Source organism: Pavona decussata, unplaced genomic scaffold (genome assembly GCF_977016875.1).
Source record: "Pavona decussata unplaced genomic scaffold, jaPavDecu1.1 SCAFFOLD_6, whole genome shotgun sequence".
Lineage (NCBI taxonomy): Eukaryota > Metazoa > Cnidaria > Anthozoa > Scleractinia > Agariciidae > Pavona > Pavona decussata.
Genome location: NW_028145430.1, coordinates 5,588,602 through 5,609,774, shown reverse-complemented (window position 1 = coordinate 5,609,774; position 21,173 = coordinate 5,588,602). Strand labels below are relative to the sequence as shown.

Sequence of the window (21,173 nt, the reverse complement as noted above, 5' to 3'; positions counted from 1 at the left end):
CAGTGACAGAAGGAACACGAAAGAAACTACAAAAATACAATAGTAATACTATGAAAATTCGGTTGCAGGGTATAAATGACATTTTTATTTCAAAGACAGTGGATACATGAACAATGTATTGTATTTTGATATAGTCTGCCCATTTAAGCTCACTTTCTAATAAGTTCCATTTCTTGTGGCCTAGGCTCTTTTTCTCTGTTGTAGCTAGGTAGGCATACACTGTACACATTTACACAAATTACATTACTTTTATAAATTGAGGCTCAGATATGGAACGAAAAGATATCAAGCTTTTACATTACACCTGTAGCTATATTTGGTTACAAATCATCTGACCAACAATGGCAAAAAATGTTAGGACAAAGTTCCTCTATGCAATAATCAAACAACGTGCTGCACACCATAAAATGTCCGTCAATTCACACTGATAACACAATCAATAATCCACAATGAAAATACCTGCCCAGTTAAACAACACTTCCCAGTCAGGTAGTTGTGTCAACATTAATTTTGTGTTTAAGAACTTGGTTATTGGTTATACTGTTGACCTTAAAAGCATGGTAAATGGCTGAATTTTTCAGTATCCTGGGGACGTTTAGGTATTACCAAAAGACAGACCTTCACAAGCAAAATATAATGGAAATTTGCCAGTGATAAAGAAAACTGATGCAAAGTAGAGGAAAAGTTCACAAGGCAACTCTCCACATGCAGGTTTGCATTATCTTTCTGCCCAACCAACTGCATACTTTTACACCCTTTTCATGAAGTGACATCAAATGGCAGATAGACATGATAAAGAAATAAATAATTATTTCTTTACCTTGTTGTGCACACCTTGCTCATGTTATGGAAACTCACTTAATGCTAATGTTCCAAAAAAGACAAGACATAACACAAAGCTGACGAATAATTTCTTTATACCTTTTAGTTTCAATACTTTTACGACAATATTTGTAGGAAGAGGTACCTGACTGTTCTTTATTTTGTCTGAAGAATGCCCGTTAAAATGTTTAGCATTTTTCTCTATGTCAAACCATTCTTAACTATTAGAAGTAAAGAACTAGTGTCCTTTTAGCAACCTGGACTAATGAGGCGATGTTGAAGGTTCTGTGGACTTTAAACCCATCCACCAGTCAGTTTGAAGAACAACTCTTCATTTGATGGTTGATTCACATCCTTTCTCATTGACATGAAGATATAACCACCAATGAACTCGTGAATGACTTTGATGTCGGCACTTGTACATGCAAATGTGATGGTTTCTCCTTCACACTGAATTACCATTTCTCTTGTCTCCCAGTTCACGTTCCAATTTTTCATGACACTGTAGCGCCATGTCTTTGTTGATTCACGACTTGTTGCATCAATTCGCATGATTCTGTTGAATGCTATTCCAAGAATTTCCTGAAGCACAAGATACAACAACAGAAAATTACCACATACAAAACAACAAGCTCACAATCACTGTTGGCAATGGATACAACAGGTTAACGTTACTGGCTGAACACAGTTACGTAGTACCTGTCTCATTTGACTTTACTTTCAAACCAGTTCTAAGCGCTCAAAATTGGCAGTAAGTTAAAACAAAAGGCATCATTATTTTGGTAAGTAGATTGAACTTCCATGGCAATGTGACTTACGAACTTCTTATTATTGTTATTAATTAATCATTTCTCTCATCATTTGTCTGTCACAAACATACTTGTGGTAAAACGGTCCCATAAAAATTTAGCAGAGGGATACTTGATAATTCCTTTCACATCAAATTCCTACTTATTTGAATCCCTTTTGCAATAGAACTTGCCTGCTATCCTAACTATTGTTCTGCCAAGATTCTAATAATTATTAGTGGTTCTCAAGAAAATAGCACAGCTTTACTCAGTCTCAGTTGCACATGCCAAGGTTTCAAAACTTCCAAAGGTGAAGAACATGCAGTGAGTTTGGGTTTCTTGTGACCTGACATTTTAAATGCACATCTTAAGAAACTTTCAGACAACAGACTAAAAAAGATTGCTTTACAGTTGGCGCCATGTTTGTTATTCTCATTTGTTTAGTGTGCGCTGACAAGCATCATCAGCTTTGACCACAGAGCAAGTACAAAAACTGTTTTTCAGCCTACCGAAGCTACATTAAACATTTAATACAATTTTACCTCATTTCTTTTTGTTGTTTTGGCTTAGATTTGCTGTATTTTACATACACAATTGGAAATGCTGCCACAAGAATGAGAAAAACCACCTCTGGAAAAAGCTTGTCTAGGAATTTTAACACCACCACAACAGGGTGTATATCACTCTCTGGCCAAGAAACCATGATAGAAATGTTCCAAATTGGTCCAGCTTATACACATAATGCAGATTTTCTTCTGTGCATGACCTTGATCACTAAATTTAATTTATTTTCCATCCAAAGACTTACTTGTAAAAGATTTTGTTATTTTGTTATACTGGGCATTTGCTGTGCCTTCAACGGAAATAAAATGCCGGTAAATATGGATTGAAACATTTTCTATGCATGCAAAAACTTGGCAATATGGAGCATTTTTTCAGTTGGTCAAACAAGCAATGTAACCTCTCTGTACACAGTACATACTTGTGTAAGTTTCATCTTGTAAATTAATATAATTTGTAAATATGTACTTGTACATAGGTATCATGTAATTCAGTTTTGTAATTTACGTGCTATGTTATTGAATTTATGGTTATTTTCTTGATAGTAACCATAGTTTTTTTATAGCAGATTTTTTAGCTATTGTGTTGTAACAAGAAGTGAATTTGGGAATCAACTGTTCTGACATTTTGCAGTTTTGAACACCGACCAATGTTTTCAAGTTTACCTCAAGGCAGAGTGTAAATATAGTTCAAGTTAGTGCTGAGTTCAAGTTATTTACTAGTACATGTAAATACTGAATCGTAGGGTCAAGTCCAGGCGAAATGAAATTTGGCCCGAGTTAGTGAAGAGTTTCAGTAAGCTGAGTTTGCGTAAAAATCAAAACAAAACAATTGCGGTATTTGGAACAGACAACTGAATCAGTGACAAGAGCCATTCATTTCAACAAGCACACATCTTGGTTTCTCACAGGATATTCCAAAATTTCCACATCAGTGACTCTCTCAAGACACGACTCTCCTCTTTAGATAGGAGACTTTCGTCTCTCGATAAGAGATACATGACTTGTCTCTTGAGACAAGACTATCAGCTCTTGAGAAAGGAGATGCAACTGATAACTTAGTTTTGAGCGGTACTGTATGTAATAATGTAATTGTGTATTCAATAATAATAATAATAATAATAATAATAATAATAATAATAATAATAATAACAATAGTAATAGTAATAGTAATAATAATAATAATAATAACAATAATAATAATAATAATAATAATAATAGTAATAGTAATAATAATAATAATAATAATAGTAATAGTAATAATAATAATAATAATAACAATAATAATAATAATAATAATAGTAATAATAATAATAATAATAATAATAATAATAATAGTAATAATAATAATAATAATAATAATAATAATAATAATAATAATAATTAATCAAAATAAATAAAAAATGTAACCTCTCTGACCTCACCCTGATATGAATCTTGTATATATCCATAGAGGTGTCATGTTTGATTCTCAATCACTGACATGAAACCTCATTTTAGTAGAGCTGTTATTTTACACTTCAACAGACAAAAAAGTTTATTTTACCTCTTTCTTGGACCCACGAAATTTAACAACAAAGTGAGAAACACCGAACTCTGGCAAAGACTGCCACTGCCTGATATACAACATCTTGGATTCAACCAGTGAAGTCTTGTTCAAGGATGAATGGGCTTCAAGAATTCGAGCTGCAATCTGTAAAGGTATAAAAACTTCTATCAGCTTGAATCAGTATAGAGAAGATGATCCTTATTTTTAAGAGTTTATAAACGCTAGACAATCAGAGTATAAAAAAGATATCATTTGGTCATTGTAGTAAGTTACTGTATGAAGTACTGAAAACAGCAAACAATTATTTTGTAATTAATGTTGTTAAACTCTAATGAATGATATTCTCCAATAAATGCCTGACAACATTGACCAATCTGCAGTTGGCATGAACAAGATATCATCAATATTTGTTTTGACATCAATTTGAATTAGGTCTTAACTTTGATTTATTTTCCTGGGTACCCTATTTACTCCATTTATGACATACACTGAAGAGGGCAAAATTACTGAATGCTGATTGGCCGAAATGGAGACAATTTGTATCTTAATTTTCTTTTTACTGAGGGCAAAAATACTCAGTCATGATTGGCCGAGCAGCAAAAGTTCTAGCTCCTGATTGGTTGAGCATGCCAGTTCTACATTTAATTGGTTTCCTCATTTTGTTACTGATTTATGTCCAGGGGCCCATTTCTCGAAAGTCCCTGTAACTTACCAGGCCCGATAAGTATATTTTTAAATGTTTTTTTTTGCCAATTACACAGTGATAACAGTCATGTTTTCATAGAATTATAAGATTTTAAAATTTAGTATTCAAAGTTACCAAAAATTGACTTCTGTTAAGAAGGATTTATCACCGGGCCCTGCAAGTTACCAGAATTTTCGAAAAACAGGCCCCAGGCCCCAGGGATTTATTCAAATTACTGGTAATACATTACAAAATAAGTATTGTAACAGCTTGTAACAAGAGGTGTAACTTTGGCCCCACCACAGAATTCTCCTCCAAGTGTACTTTACCTGTTTGGCTTTGTACTTCTTTAACATCCTTGGTCCAACAAAATCTTCAGGTTGGATTTGGATCTGTATCAGAACAAGCACATAGCCATTTAAGGTTACGGTATACCTTTTAGAGGTGTATGGCAATGTAGGGTGTCTGGTTTAAACTCTAAATACCTAAACCCCTATATCAAATTAAAGCTTATAGAGCTGGCTGTCAAACTATACCAAGAATTTTGAAATAAAATGAATTCAATTGTTGAATTTTTAGTGCTGTTTTTCAAATCAATTTTTTACTTGAAGGGGACACTTAAAGGGCTAAAACTCAAGGGAATTTGTTCGTTTGGCTTCAAATTTGGACAGTACCTAGTATAAGCAGCAAAAACATGTCTGCAAGTTTTTTCCTTTCAAAATAATTTTTTCTCCGAGAGCGATTTTTGTATGATCACTCCACATTTTTTTAATCCTATTTTGAAAATGTTCTGTAACTTTTCACTGCAATTAAATATGACAAAACACAGACATGTTTTTTTTAGCACTTTGGGTCTGGAAACTGAGGAGCAAATTAAATTAGGGAAATACAAAATTCACTTTGACTTGTAGCTTTCAAAAGGTGATTCGGACACTCGCATTAAGAGGTCGTGAAAAATTTGACAATTAATTTTATTTCAAAATTCTTGGTACAGTTTGATAGCCAGCTCTATAAGCTTTAATTTGATATAGGGATTTAAGTATCTACAGTTTAAACCAGATGAGCTACATCGCTACGACGCGAAAGACCTCTGAAGGTATACAGTAACCTTAAAATTGACACAAAAAGGTCTTCATTTGTGAAAATGGATCAACTGTACAGCTGTGCAGGGGTTGGAGTCTGTCCTTAGTTGACATGATTTCTAACTATTTTTCTTAAAAAGCTTTTTTATTCAAACAATACATAATTTTAGGAAATATATTCAATTTTCCTTTCTCTTGTCACATGCGAGTGCAATGCTTGTCAATACACACCTGGCCAGGATTGAGGGGTGTGGCATCACCCTTATCATGTTGCATACTGAGAAAGGCCTGGATTCCAGACACCTCTGCATCATAGCCAGCATCAGCCATAGTCTTGCCTTTGGAGGCTAAACGATATGCTGCCATCCACTTGGAATACTGAGCCTCCTAATGTATCAACACACACATCCAACATATCAGCATTCAGCTTCAAGCTTACTTCACTTATATCAAGAGAGCCAATTATTATCTTGTTTGATTAAAAAAAAACCATGCATGTTTAGGCTATTTCAATTGAATTATGAATACAGTAAACATTTAACCAAAGAAATTCCGCTCTCTGCGTAGCAAACCCCACGATTCTCCAGAACAGCATTCGCCCACGAATGCTGTCCATTTGTCTTGCTTTTCCCGTCCGGGCTGGGTAATCAACCGTGGAGGTATTTAATATGTTTTTTTTTTTCCGAATTTTCTTCACAAATGTCAACCCCACTTTCAGAAGTCTTGCTATAGCGATTGCGCTCAACCTCTGCATGAGCAAAAACACCACTCGCAAATGTAAACTCGAAGAATAAAAAGCAACCATGTCGACCGAACAGGCTACACAGTGGCCACCATATGTTTTGAAAACAAGAGCGGCATTCCTATAACACCATATAAGGAGCGCATGATTGACGGAAAGGAATTGCCAAATGCTCACAGGAGTTTTTATTCCAGGGTTGTGTATCAATGAAATCAGTGGTAAGAATGCCTTAGGGTTAAATTTTGCTGTGATAAACACAGTTCTGCAGGATAAGTGACATTACTGCAAGGAAAACAACGTAATGCAACTTACACTTGAGCAGCAGACTTCAATATCTTCTGATTCTTTCAGCTTTATCTTGATGTTAAACTTCTCTTTGTTCACATTAACATCTGGAATTACCTCACAACCTTGAATTAATTTTAATAAAAGAACTAGGTGTCACCATTGTTACTTGTACAGCACATCTTGTACTCAGATATGTTGTCTTTAGAGGAAACATCTGGTAAAATCAGTGTGATGCAAGTGCATGTGCAAAGCCAACATGTGAGAATAAATAAAATAAAATTTGTGCAAAAGTGATGAGGCAACTTGCATCAGGCCATTTTCATTGACCAATCATATTAGAGAATGTGACTGATTTTGTGCCCAAATTTTGGAAATGATGGCAGTGAAAACTTGAGTGCTTTTTGTAAAATGGCACTGAATCGGGGCTTCAGGGCCCAAAGAAAGTCCAGAATGATGCAAAAGAGAGAAGAAAGGAGATAGGAGAGGGAAAAAGACTATGCAACCTTGTTTTTATATGCAATTTTTGGCAACTTTGGAGACCAAAAAACATTCAAACCACACTCCCACAGAAGAATGACTTGAGTAGGTAGATTATATAGATATACCGGTGAGCTTTGTAAAAGCTATATCATGACATTTCTTCAATAACTGTTTCTTGCAATGATTTCATGGAGGTGAGTCTTTCACTAATCTAAGGGTGGTTCTTTAGTTTTCTGAAAAACTTTGCTTTGCACTGACACCTTTACCTAACTTGTATAGTATGTGTAATTTATAGCGTGTGCATTTTTTTCCACCGTTGCTCAAGGAGATTTCCTATTTTCCATCAAGTGCACAATCCACTAGTAAAGTCTTTTTACTGTCAATGCTGAACATGCTCAGTCATACAGTGTGTCAGGAAACATTATGATGTCATTAAATACTTCGATTTTATCAGATGTCCTCCACTGAAGAGTGAGAAGATCTGAACACAAGACAAGTTTTACAGCTTTACAAATTGCAACATTTAAATGCCAGAGAAGGTATTCACATCAAGTAAGGTCAGGAAAGCAGGTCCGTTTTGTCATTACTACTCAGTGGTTGCATTATTTTGGCTGAACTCGCAAAATTGCTGACTTCAGATGCCCATGTCCCCTACCTAGTATGTCTACATACTCATTTTTCTCTCCCTATCCCCTATCCATGTCATCACACACCCTGGTATTCCCAACCTACAATTGGCTGTTTGTGTGACGTACCTCTTAGATTCATCCTTTGAATGGGCTCGCCAAAAGATTCTTCTTGGCTTTTAAACAACATCAGAACTGTGTCTGTAAAGGGAAAATTTAGAGTTTTAAATTAAAATTTTTTATATCTTTTACACACAAAAAAAAAACCAAAAGCAAAAAAGCACAACAAATTCCAATGTTCAAGTACCTTTGAAAACAAACCAGTACTTCTTTTTCTTAGTTCCAAATGTTTTGTGCCTACAAAACATGAAACAAAAGTGGTACTAGACAGTCAACATTTAAATTATTGGCGTATATGTTGACAGAACATGCCATGGACAGTGTGGACTATCACTTTAGCTTTTTTACTATCCATGCTGTATGCCATGGTTAATTACATCATCAAAAAATCCCTAAGATACAAAGGAATAAACATGAAGCACTTACTTGATCATATGAAGGTAGTCCTTTATTTCTGGAACTGATGTCAGACTCTGTAGGATGCAAGGAGAATAAACCTCAAATTATTTAAACTTGATTGTAACACCTTGAGCATTTTTTGACTTTTTTTCTCAAGGGTGTTTGTAAAGAGATCATTGAACACTGAGGATGGAAGTAATGTGATGGATTAATTATGCCACTGTCAGATGAGAGGGAAACTCAAGAATAGTTGGCTCAACACTTCCAACACCTTGTGGATGATAAGATTACACAGTCAACACTCTTTTGTTGTAATACAAATTCGCAAACATCAAACCCCTTAAATAGGTTTGAATAGAGTCATTTGAAAACTTGACTACTGCCAATTTTATCTCATCTCAGTAATTGAAATTAACTGAATTTTTCACAAGGTGGACTGTCGACAAACTGGTTATCATGTGATAAGAACCATGCTGTCCCCAGTTCAAATTTTGAATGGCTGATTTACCACTCTAGTGATTTCTTTAGTTTATAAGCATTGTGAGCAGCAGAGACTATGCCCTTGTAAAAAGTGCCCTACGCAATATATTTGTTTAGGGCCTACCTTTTGTGGTGTCGTATTAGAAACAGAAGAACCTTCAAGAGTAGCCTACAAAGCAAACAATGTACTATTAGTGCAAAGGACTACCATCACATGATACATGGACATCTTGTGTTCACCAACCACTCTCTTCCCTGGAAGATCCAACAACAGACACATCCCACAGTTTAAGTAGTATTGCTTTGGAGGCAAATTTCCCATAATTTGTGAATGTTAAATAATCACCATTGATAACAGCTTCAGTATCCTGGAGATACTTGCAAAATAATACACTCAGGAAGATCTGTAATAAGAATTTTAAGTCATGTAAAAAAAAATGTGAAGTTGTAGAATATATCCATACCCCCACCATGGAGAGAATTTCACAAAGGACCTCCCCATCCCACCCCCGGGATTTTCTATTTGTTTTTTTAGTTAATTTTAAACCTTCCACCCCTTCATACACCCTCCACGCCCTATTTTATGACACTTTGTCATAGGAATTAAGTCAATAGTTTTACTTTGAGTTGGAATACCTTGGACAAAATAACTTTCAAAAGTTTGGGTCAGTGCAGACAAACCACTGCAATTCCAACTGACCTTTGCCTATAACTCACCAACAGTTGATGCCGTGTAAATTTTGGGCCTTTACCCCACCCCAACCCCTCTACGTTTTTATATATTATGATATTTAAGGTTAGTAAAATATAAAGTAATCTTATTAAACACACCTGTAAATCACAGAGGGCCGCATCTATGTCATCATTATCCTCATCACCACTCTGTTGATTCTGTGGTGACGTAGAGGTCAGCTTCACTTGGAACTGATAATCAAAAGAGAAAAAAAGATTTAGTTCTATGAACATAAGGTAGGGGGCCTCCAACCAAACAAACCTTGCCACGGTCTGTTTATGAGAACAATTTTACATTTCCCTAATTACCCTTTTTATGACATTTGTACCCTATCTATGGGCCTGTCATCACATCCCATAGCATACAGTATGTAATCAATGAAACTAGGTTTACAAACCCATGCCCTACTGGGTGGCACACACCTGTACAAGCTATATATGGAAGTACACCCCCCCCCCCCCCCTTCCTTAACCTTCGGCATCTTATACTAATAGATTTTCCACTTGTAAGTTGTTATCTTGAACGTAATTCAGAAAGTTGTCAAACACATTGTAATTCAAGATAATTAATCTCACAAAGTACCAAAACATCCAATGTACTGTTCAAATTATGTTAAACAATATAAGTAATAATAAGTGCAATACAGGAATTACACTCTGCAACAACTGATATTTTTATTTAAAGATCGATTTCAAATTTTCACTCATATAGAGCTACTACCATGTTCACCCAAAAGGCATTGTGCGTGAAGGTTATTTGCCTGGTCTGACTTAGTACGCAAGGACTTTCACCCCAGTACGAATATTCTGGTAAACAAATTAGATCGCAAACTGAACAATAGGTAAACCAATCAGATCAATAGGACTGAACAATAGGAGCATTTGTAAACAATATAACAAATGCACAAAAGGCCTTTTAGGTGAAGACGGGTCTTTCATTGATAACATATTTACAAAATTGACCTGTATGGCAGCAAATGTCATCATCTCTTCTTCAGTACACTCAACCTCCTCAGTTAGGATTGACCACTTGGCTTGTTCATATAGCTGATTAATACGCACCTCATCAACCTACAGATTGGTACATAATTTCTCCCATAAATAAATAACTGAATGGTTATTTTCCATTGGTGGGGAAGCTGATGGGTATTTTTAAAGCTGCTGATACCAAAGGTGTTAGACTTAAGATCACAACAATTCTCTGACATCTGCCTTAAAGGTGGCATGACAGTCTGACGTTCTTTGAAACTAGAGGTCATAACAAATTATTACAGAATCCTTTCACAATTAACATGATTTGCCTTGATTTCTCCCCCTTTCCCCCTTGCCCCCAGGCAATGTTGCAGTTTGTGCAGCCCTGTACACTTTATCCTGTCTTAAAAGTGTTTCTACATCTGAACATTATTTGGAGGCGGGAGGGGAGGGCCACTTGTGGTATCCACGTGGTTAGAGAAGTGCACATTGTGCTAGATCTGACTATTTGATAAGTCAAGGATGTGGAAGGAAGGTTTTCCATAACCGTTCCAAGGATTTTTGTCCTCCATTGTAGGTCTTACTTATAAGAGTATATCCTTATTTATTAAAAACTGACTGACTCGGAGGTTTGATTGGTTTAGTGGCCATGGTAAATGAGCCATTATAACATGCCCCACAAATATGGTAAGAGTATCTGTCAGGGGGGGGGGGGGGGGGGAAGCATCACTAAATCAGCAAGATTTAGTGACTCTCATGGTTGGTTTTAAATAAAACAATTATTCCACTCATGCTTGTTGGATACAACATAATTATAGCCAACTGTTATCTATCACCTTGTATCCAATGTGTACTCATGGAATAATTGTAAATAAATACTAAATTATTGAACCCTTTCACCTTGAGTGAGCATATACGTGTATTTAAGACACTGGATGACCCATATTGCCTGGTTTACTAATTTTACACCACTGCTCCATATCAATTCCCTGGCCACTAATATCCTGCCATCCACCAACAATTTTCTCTTCTCTGTATATGCTCCCCCCCCCCCCCCCCCATGTCAAATTGCAGCCTTACGTCTTGGTGCAGATAAAAAATGTATAGAATGTATGTTTCAGTAGTCGGTGACACAGGTATACTTGGAAAGAAAATCCAAGTTCTGCCAACAGGAGTCAAATTGACTAGTATGACCTTCCGATTACTAGTTCAGATGGTTTACCACTGAGCTACAGGAGACTTGTGGGAGCTAAGGCCATTAAACTAGGTTCATGTGATAAAAATCTTGTACACTACTACAATATGAAAGTCGATGAGTAGCATATACACACATTAAAAGAAGTGTGATGTTATGTTTTAAGCCTGGTGAATAAATGATAGCATCACTGACTGAAAAATATATCAATCATTTATTCACCACGTGTAAAACATAACATCACATTTCTTTCAAAGTAAAAATGTAGTTATCACATTTGACATGGTCTTGACTAGTCTAACTAGTCCAATATTTATCAAAATCGTGCAACTACCAGTAAATTAATATTTTCACACACACTATAAAAGAAAAAGCAAGGAGATTCATTTATGCTACTAAAATAAAGGAACTGTGGCTCTTTTAAGAGGAAAGATAATGCAATCTCTACTGGCCAGGGCATTCCAATTTTGACACTGGAGTGAGCCATGGTCACAACATAAAACAATTTACTTGCCTTTGGATTTAGATCAAAGAATGCATAATATTTGTATCTCAAAAGAAGTGTGGAGAATTCTGCAACTTCCTGTGAAAACAAGACAATTAACTCATTAACCTCCATTTACAGTTTAGAATATACCAAACAAGTGGATAGAGTTCCTGGCCTGTGCGAGTACACCCCGGCGGGTGAAACAAAATTCAGAAAAGACATCTGCTTACGCAGGCTATTCTTCTGACACTGACTTGAATTTCATGCATGAGTTTTGTCAATTTTTCAGGTATAAGTTACAAAGACTGGGCCTGGCTATCCATCAGTTTGGTACATACTCAGGGACACATGGATGGTACAGTGGTGAGAGCACTAGTCTCCCACCTTGTGGCCTGGGTTCAATTCCCACAGTTAAAGCCAAATGTGAGCTTCGTTTGCTGTCGGTTCTTGTCCCTGCTTCGAGGGTTTTTCTCCAGGTACTTCAGTTTTCCTCCCTCCACAAAAGTCAACATTTCCAAATTCTTATAACATAGAGGGCAAAATTACTGAATGCTGATTGGTCGAAACAGAGGGCATTTTTAGTTAATTTTGCTTTCAACGAGGGAAAAATTACTCACTCCTGATTGGTCAAGCACCGAAAATACTTGCTCCTGATTGGCTGAGCATGCCATTTCTACATTTAGTTGGTTTCTTCATTTTGTGCAGCAAGAGCAACGACATCTTTCAGGTTCTTTGGAGTTTTAAGCCGGGTTGTTCATGCCAAAAGACTTGGAAATCAAGTGCTACAGCTAAAAGGAAATTCCTGAAGGCAAACTTTCGTTTCTTAGAAGAAACAGCAAAAGATTATTTGTGTCAAAAGTTAAAACTTGATCGGATTTGTTTGGGTGAAAAACTGAAATCATTCATGGATGAGAGGCCTGCGACCAAGTGCTTTCACCTCGCTACGGCTCTATCCCACAAACAATAACTGAACAATAATAACAAAACCCGGCTCAGTTTTTATGGTAGGAAGAAGCAGGTCAAATTCAGTGGAACAAATTACTCTGCGAGTTCCTTCTTTGGACCCACGGTTTGCTATTTTTATCGATCTGTGTTCGTGTGATTTTCAAGCGGTAGAAAGCTTCACAGTGCAGCTACAGGTGAATTTGTTAGTTTGCTCATGAATTAATCTTGTATTTTCTCTTAATTACATGTTATAATAATAATCAACTTTTCTTGTTTTGTCTGATTTGTAAGTTAAGAGACAGGTGAATTGTTTGTTTGTTTGTTTTGCTCACGGGTGAGTGTTTTTACTCCAGGCCGCCGGGCTGACTGTTTTATATTTACGAAGCGCCTTAATAGTTTTAAGAAAATTTTGCCCTCTATGTTATAAACACGTAATCCCAATGAGTCCTCGTAGAATTAAGGATTAATTTTCACTTGCATTTTCAACGTTTCCGCAAATTGCCCTCATCGCTGTGCGACTCGGGCAATTTGCAAACTTTGAAAATACGTGTGAAAATTAATCCTTAATTCTACTCGGCCTCATGCGATTACATGTACAAATTCCACCTGAAAACAGTGGACAAATAGCCACTCTGTAGATGTGCCACTAAAATTCCATTTATTTAAATGTTTTTACACTCAAACAGTAAATAATTTACAGCTTGGTAAATATCAACCTTTATCCACCTCCACTTTGGTGAAAAATTTTGAGATATTCAATGTCCATTAATTTTGCTATTTCACTTGTAAATGTTTTAAAGTGTATATGACACAAAATCTTTTATTAGCTCATTAGGAAGAGCTTTCAAAATGATGAAGAATGGCATTTATTTTATTGCAATAGCATACTTGGTTGCCGAGTTATTCAAGATTTAGGTTTATGCAAATTAGACAACTTGTGACGTCACAAGACTGACATAAAATGAAGGGAAATCATAAAATTTGGAATATCTACGCAAATACTACATCTACAGGGTTGAAATTTTGCAGGGTTGATGTGCTGACAGAACTACACATTGTGATAGTGGCTATGATGTCACCATAGCAACGTACTCGTTACCAGACCTCTACCTTTCCAAAATGACAAATGCCTCATTTATTGCTCCACAGTCAAACAGAATTTCTTATACTTGTGCTGCGTAATGTCCATATTCCCTCACACCCACTGAATAAACATCAAGAGCAAAAAGCGCTTTTTGGGAAGGGAAACTCTGATTTTATCCTTTGGATGGTGAGGGCCTGGAGCCCATTGTGTTGCCATGGAAATGTCATAGTGGTTCATATCATGAAACTTTGTGATGAGTATAACAACTCTACAAAGTTTCAGTTCTATACAGAAAAAGGCTTACGAGATATTCCATTTTTTGTGATTTCCCTTCATTTTGTGTCAGTATTGTGACGTCAAAAGTTGTCTAATTTGCATAAGCCTAAATCTCGAATAACTCGGCAACCAAGAATGCTATCGCAATAAAAGAAATGCCACTCTTCATCATTTTGAAAGCTCTTCCTAATAAGCTAATAAAAGATTTTGTGTCATATACACTTTAATAATAATAATAATAATAATAATAATAATAATAATAATAATAATAATAATAAACATCATCATCATCATCAAAACCTAGTTTGTAATTATTACAAACTAGGTTTTGATTATAGCTTTTTGTAATATTTTAACCTTTCTGAGAAATTTCCTGTAAACAAATGAAAATCTGAATTCAGAATTCTGGTATTTTCTGCCAAAAATACAGAGCACTCAACATCATACACTTAGTCTGTAGATATAAGAATTTACATTCAAGTTTGAGGTAGAAATGTTATACAAAAGCTGTGTTTTATTTTTTTAATACCCTCATTAGGTCTTTGCAACTATTTTAAAATGTATTTAAGAATGCCAACACAGGGCAAAGTTGCAAACAGGCTTCTACAAGACAACCCAAGGAAACACTGAGAACATAAATACATAAAACAGAAGTCTCCATTGAAAATTGGCTACTATTCAACAGTAACAATATAATAAGTCCAAAGAGTAACGAATCATCAAAGTGACAATCTCAAACGTAACTTGACTTTCTGCCAAGATGGTAAGAGAGTGTAGAACATGCTTTCAACATATTGTAGTCTGCAAAGAAACTGCCCAGTGAAATTTGTCACAATTAAAATACGTTTTGTTGAGCCACAACATGTCAAATCCATATGCAAATACAGGATTTTGCCACTCAAAATTAGAGAGCACCTGAAAGTAAACAAATCTGAAAGCAGTGATGTATGCGTGAGGGTTGGCATTACTTTCCAAACTTTATGGTGCAATATCAATGTTAAGTAATTTAATTCATACCTGAGCCATTAGAGACTTGGATGAGTCCAGCCACCTGGTATTAGGAAAAGAAAAAAAAAATTAAACAACAAAGGCAAATAATGGATATAAAAAAAGTTAATTAAATGCTCTGATTGGGCTTTTCAGCATCTTGTAATAACAATGGAAAAAATATCCGTAAGTTAAAAATTTATGTTTCAGCTACCAAGGAATCTTGATGGCAGAGGACAGGATCAAAAGGATAACTACGCAACAAATGTTCTTTTTTTTTCTATTTCTCCTCAACAACAGTGCTATTCATAACCAATTAAAAGCTGGCAATATGATGGAAATAATGACAAAAGCCTTTGGGATATAATTGAATTACTGTTTGCCTCATAAGGTCCGTAACTATGGATTACATGTTGCGATCTCAACTCATTGGGTTACAAACTGTTCCTTTTAGCAAACATATTATCAGTTTCCAAAGCCAGCCTCCAAAATCCAAAATCCAAAATAATTCAGTGTAAGCACATCACATAACATTTTATGGTTACAGATGACCAAGTTCAAATACAGTGGTTTTTAATTCTGTACTTCCATGTACCTAACACATGTTATTTCTTGGAACTTATGCCGCAAAATCCTTTCAACTCATGCCCTAACTTTTAACTCTTTGAATGCAATTAATAATGCAGCAGGATTTGTGTTTTGATTTCCTAGCAATATGTACAACTTTGCTCCCTCAAATCAAATATAAAAGCTAATAATTTTATGTAGAAATTTATTGATTACACACACTCCATTGGAAAAGTGGGCACGCATTCTATTGCTACACCTTGGATTGCTAAGGATGCAATATTTGTTGAACTGCATAAAGACAAACTGTGTGAAGTGATCGAAGTCAAGGCCCTTTGTAATTACAAATAAGTGAGTAAGTGTATAATTAGCGAAATTTATCTGCATACCCTTTGTTGACAATAGCTTTCTCTTGAAGCGTTTTCGGCCTAAATAAAGAAGCAATTGCTTCTTGTGAAGGAGACACTGGACTGGTAGCTAAGGACGTTGTTTCGATCGTTCCACATGGCACATCTGAGGTGAAATTTGGATAACCGGGCGATAAAGAGCCAGGAGTCACACTGCCATTCGGTGAAGCGTAACCATGTCTTGGCAGGGAATTATAATTTGGGACTGTTAAACTGTCCTTACTTCCCCTTGTCTTGTCGTCGCTGTTAGCGGATAAATTGTCGTCCGAACTAGAAGACTGCGAAAGTCTCTTTTTTTGTTTTCCACGAAAACTTCTCCGGCCTTCTTTTTTCAATCCTTCGTATGGTTTTAGAAGAGAGAGTTCTTCGGGGTGTCTGACTCCTAATTCGGCACAAAGTTCTTGAATGGCATGGAAAACTGGTTTGGAGAAGTCCAAAGAAACGTCGACAAACTGCAAGTCCGGTAGCTGAACCCGAACTTTTTTATGAGTTGGAGTGAATTGAAGTTTAGCGTCACCTTGCACCCCGATTGTATCCAAAGTTAAGCGAGGTTTCAGAAGCCACTGCCGTTTCTGAGGCCACCACAATCCATGATCTGACCAGTCAGCCGCTATGTCTGCAAAAATAAACACGACATTCAAACAGAGATACTCGAGTAAACTTCAGTTCAAGCGTACGACAAGGAGAACCTGTTTTATTTCCATCAAGGTTAAGCAATTTGATCACAACCAAACGGTTGAATCCGTGCTTCGATCGCGAATGCTCATTTGCTTTCAAATTCCAATACACAACGTGAGTAAATACCTCAAATGTCAGCATCAACAACATCTCAACACACAACGAAACGTCACTGGGGATCTTTTTCTTCTCCTCTTGCCATCAGATAAAATCGTTTAAGTCGACATTAGCACCACACCCGTCCATAAGGCAATTGAATCACAGAGAAGCATATGAACACTTACCCAGACCTTCCACAAGGTCCAACATGAGCTTACCAACGTACGTCTCTCCATTGACTTCCACAGACTTCTCAGTGCTCAGATTTGTAATGTAAACAGACAAGTTCCACTTCGACTTCTTTCCAATGTTGCTCATGCCGGATTTTCAATTATTCTTCGCATAAAAGGTTAACTTGATATAGAACGCACTCTTGTATGTCGAACAAGCAAATGGAAACCACAAGAGAAGTTGCTGGGGATTTAGCACAGCCGTTGCAACCAAAATAACAATTGCCGACTACTTCCGGTCCTTAACTTTTCCTTTGAGCCAATTTTCCGTAAAGACCATGGCAAGACAATATTGAACGGAGCAACATTAGATTTCACAACTGCGAAAAATACAGGTACCGATCTAAAAGTTCGTGACCTTCAATATGCCGATTGTGCGTCTCGGTTTGAGTTATGGTCACGTGAAGTCACGGAACCGGTTGCGAAAGCAACTTCGGGAATGTTCGGTAATCTCCGTCTTCCCTTTCGAAACGAAGAATTAAATCATTTACATTTGACTTTGCAGAGATTGCTCAATCATCAGGAGTGTTCCGCGTGGGTTAGATAACCGATCTGTAATAAAATCATATCTGCATTTAGTCTCTATTTGGAATTTCTAGCCACGCCAACATTCTAATAATACCTTACTCCATATAGGGATCGGTATTTAAATAGCGTTCATTGATCCGGATGTGACGCCCAGATGACTCCATAAAGTGTTTGCATGCTTCTTTGTGAACTTTCAAGTACTTTCTCTTTTGCTCAGTTTTCAGCACTGGGTTTAATTGGCTGTTTACTTTGCAGTCGCGTGCCAGTATAACGTCATATATTGGAATACAATGGAAGTTGAAATTTTTAATTCCACTTTACTTGATCAGACAATGAATTATTGAAATGTTTTATTTGACCTTTCACGTGAGTTTACATTTATCCTTTGCCGTCCAACACGAAATTAGCAGGAAGTATGTTTTTGCTTTTTTGTCACCTCAAGTGATTAAATTACCGTCAATTATATATCAAAGCTAAAAAATACCGCAAGCTCATACTGATGCTTGCGGTAACCGGTTTCTAGCGGGGAATAAACGGCACGATGGGTGCGGTCCGTGGGAGCGATCACGGAAACATTTTCTTGTCTTCACAATGCGCGTTATGCGGAAATGTAACTGAAGGTAAAAACGTTTTGGAAGCTGTGGAAGAGAAATAGATAGCATTGACAATTTTTTCAAAGAAATTATTACGGCAGTAATAAATCCTTACGGCGGTATAATATAGACAAAATTGATGCATAAACTGAAACGCTCACCAAGATAGTTGACACTAGAGCCAATTGGAAGTATAAATGCGGGACGCGACGATGACATTTGATCACGAATTTTCTCCTTTTTATTCTTGTAGCCCATGAGGATTTGCTTTCCAAACCGAAATAGCGGACAATTTTTTATAAATAGTTTATGTATTTTTCAGTTTATGATAAAAGACATAAAACTTTTTGTTTTCGTCTCTTGCTAATCCGGCCAGGTCTTCAAAAGATCCGATGGAATCTCTCAAGACTCTTAATGCCTTGTCGTTGCCGGGTTTTGCCAAATTTAGTGTCATTTGAAATAAATTTTATGGGGAAGAAATGGGAAGGACAAGAAAAACGAAGAAATAAAAAGAAAGGAAAGGAGAAATGAAGCCAGAGAATATGACATGTTGGCATAAAGTGAATCAAGAGACCAACTCCAATACAGCTTTGTCTTCACGGTGCAGTATTCAGTGTTTGCTCAACCTTCGGACGTAACGGTCTTCATTACCCGAACATACTGTAAAAAAGGAAAGGCTAATTTCGCGGTTCCGGAAATATATTGTTCCAATATTTCGAAAGACACGGCTTTTCTTTCAAATTGTAACGTCTTTTGCCTTACGGTCATTTTCAGGCCGGTAGGGAAGGGGGCTGCGCCGGGTGCGCCTGCACCCGGGGCCCCCGTCCCTTCCGGCGGTCCTTAGCACCACTGGATGGATACACTTGTTGCAATCCTTGTTGCAGCATTAAGTAAAATTCGTGTCAGCGGAAGGGTTTTGAGCCGTTTTTCCCTCGGGGGAGAGGGGTGCGGGTACTCCCATAATGTTTAGCTGGGGCGGGGTGTGCTGGGACTCTGAGAACCTTAACCTATACTAGACCATGTTAACCTTTATTTTGCAACCCTACTCTAGATTAAACACCGAAAATCCCTACCCTATCCTAGACCTTAATGTTAACGGGACTACGTAAAGTTTGTTGTAATGACCCCCCGTACTGCCCGCCGTACCGATTATTAAATGTCATTTACCGGGAAACTTTCTCAGACTAAATTCTTCAAGCAACTGATTAGTTTCGCGGAAAATGATACCCTATTCTAGACCAAAGCTCTCCGATTTCTATACCCTATTCGAGAAAATGAAAACCATACCCTTCACAGCGGCACATACCTATATAGCTTATATATGGGAGTACCCCCCTCGGGGCGGGGGGAGGTTGAATTACTTTAGTGTTCGTGACAAAATGAAAGATGACCGAATGGAAGATTCTCCGAGTATGTTCATTGTGTCAAAAAACACACTGACAGCAACAACAACGACAGACTAAACTGAATATGCATACAAGGGAGGTCTTGATAATTTGTTAATAACAATGACAAAGCAAAACAAAAAAGTGTACTCATGAGAAAAGGCAAATTCTCTGCTGGATTTCAATCCATTGTCGAGAGAAGGTGTCAGCGGTTTGATATAGTACACCTCTTTCTACAGGACAAGATTCCAGCTGTGATCGCAGAATCTTCCAACTCGTCGAATCTTTTCCTGTAAAAAGAAGCGTACTTTATCAAACACTTAAACACCTTCTCTCAACAATGGATTGAAGTCCAGCAGAATTTTGTCTTTTCTCACAAGTACCTTGTATGCATATTTTTAGTCTGATGATGGGGTAGTTCGTACCGAAATGTAACCTGTTTCCAACTTAGTTATTTTTTCTTTTTTTTTTTTTTTTTTTGTCATTTCTTGTCAAAATATATTGACACAATGAACATACTCGGGCTATCTTTCATTCTCTATGTGCTGAAGTTATCAACAGGTATTGGGTTTTGCAAGATGACAGAAACCGGCAAATACTTCGATCGTCATAGCGGTTACCATGGCAAAAACAATGTCACACAAATTTCAGTTTTTGCAAATTATTCGGTGACCTAACGTTTTTTTTTTTTTAACAAATTGCGTTAATACTAAATCCTTAAATTCTCTGCCCGTACAACAAAAAGGTATCCAGTCGATAAATAGATCGATCTGTCGATCGACCAACCAACCAACCAACCAACCAACCAATCAATCAACCAACCAATCAATCAATCAATCAATCAATCAATCAATCAATCAATCAATCAATCAATCAATCAATCAATCAATCAATCAATCAATCAATCAATCAAATGCATGTATTTGGTTTTATCAACTGAGTGGATGACGTAATTTGACAATCGTAAAGAGATTTGAAGTCGCACACTGAATGTTCCGTGCATGAAAAAAATGCCTCAGTACAGTACTGAGAAGGACTGTTAAAACTGGACTGTCAAAACTTGAAGATGAGGACACGAACGCTTACTTGTCAATACATTTCACTTGTCTTTACTGGAAAATAACCAGTTTTATATTCTTTGGAAGGAAAGCAATAGTGTCTCAGCAAGTTTTGAAGATTGTAACGATTTCGATCCCGACATCAATTAACGCTGCAAATCGATATTAAAAACTTATCGACAACCGAATTTTTTCGTCAATCGTGTGGAGTCTTTAGGCTTTTATGACTAACCTGGAGATTAACCTATAGAAAAATAATTCGGATAGCTCACCCACCGCGGGAGGATGAGAGACCCTAAGAACGAGTTGGAATAAAATCTCTTTTCAAA

At 36.7% G+C, this 21,173-nt stretch overlaps 1 protein-coding gene and 1 long non-coding RNA gene across 2 annotated transcripts; one reads left to right on the top strand and one right to left on the bottom strand.

Moving 5' to 3' along the window:
• Nucleotides 1-62: 62 nt before the first annotated feature.
• Nucleotides 63-18,037, bottom strand: LOC146489374 (fermitin family homolog 2-like). The gene is made up of 15 exons (XM_085108494.1): nucleotides 17,236-18,037; nucleotides 16,256-16,889; nucleotides 15,330-15,363; nucleotides 12,035-12,103; nucleotides 10,317-10,424; nucleotides 9,453-9,545; nucleotides 8,746-8,790; nucleotides 8,169-8,215; nucleotides 7,930-7,979; nucleotides 7,752-7,823; nucleotides 6,541-6,638; nucleotides 5,718-5,873; nucleotides 4,734-4,796; nucleotides 3,717-3,863; nucleotides 63-1,404 (listed from the first exon to the last, which is right to left on the bottom strand). Exons 1-15 carry the CDS (start codon nucleotides 17,366-17,368, stop codon nucleotides 1,117-1,119), a joined length of 2,037 nt encoding a protein of 678 aa, XP_084964620.1. The 5' UTR covers nucleotides 17,369-18,037; the 3' UTR covers nucleotides 63-1,116.
• On the top strand, nucleotides 2,981-3,412 carry LOC146489375 (uncharacterized). The gene is made up of 2 exons (XR_014864486.1): nucleotides 2,981-3,104; nucleotides 3,200-3,412. It is a non-coding gene; the product is annotated as an uncharacterized LOC146489375 (long non-coding RNA).
• Nucleotides 18,038-21,173: the final 3,136 nt, after the last annotated feature.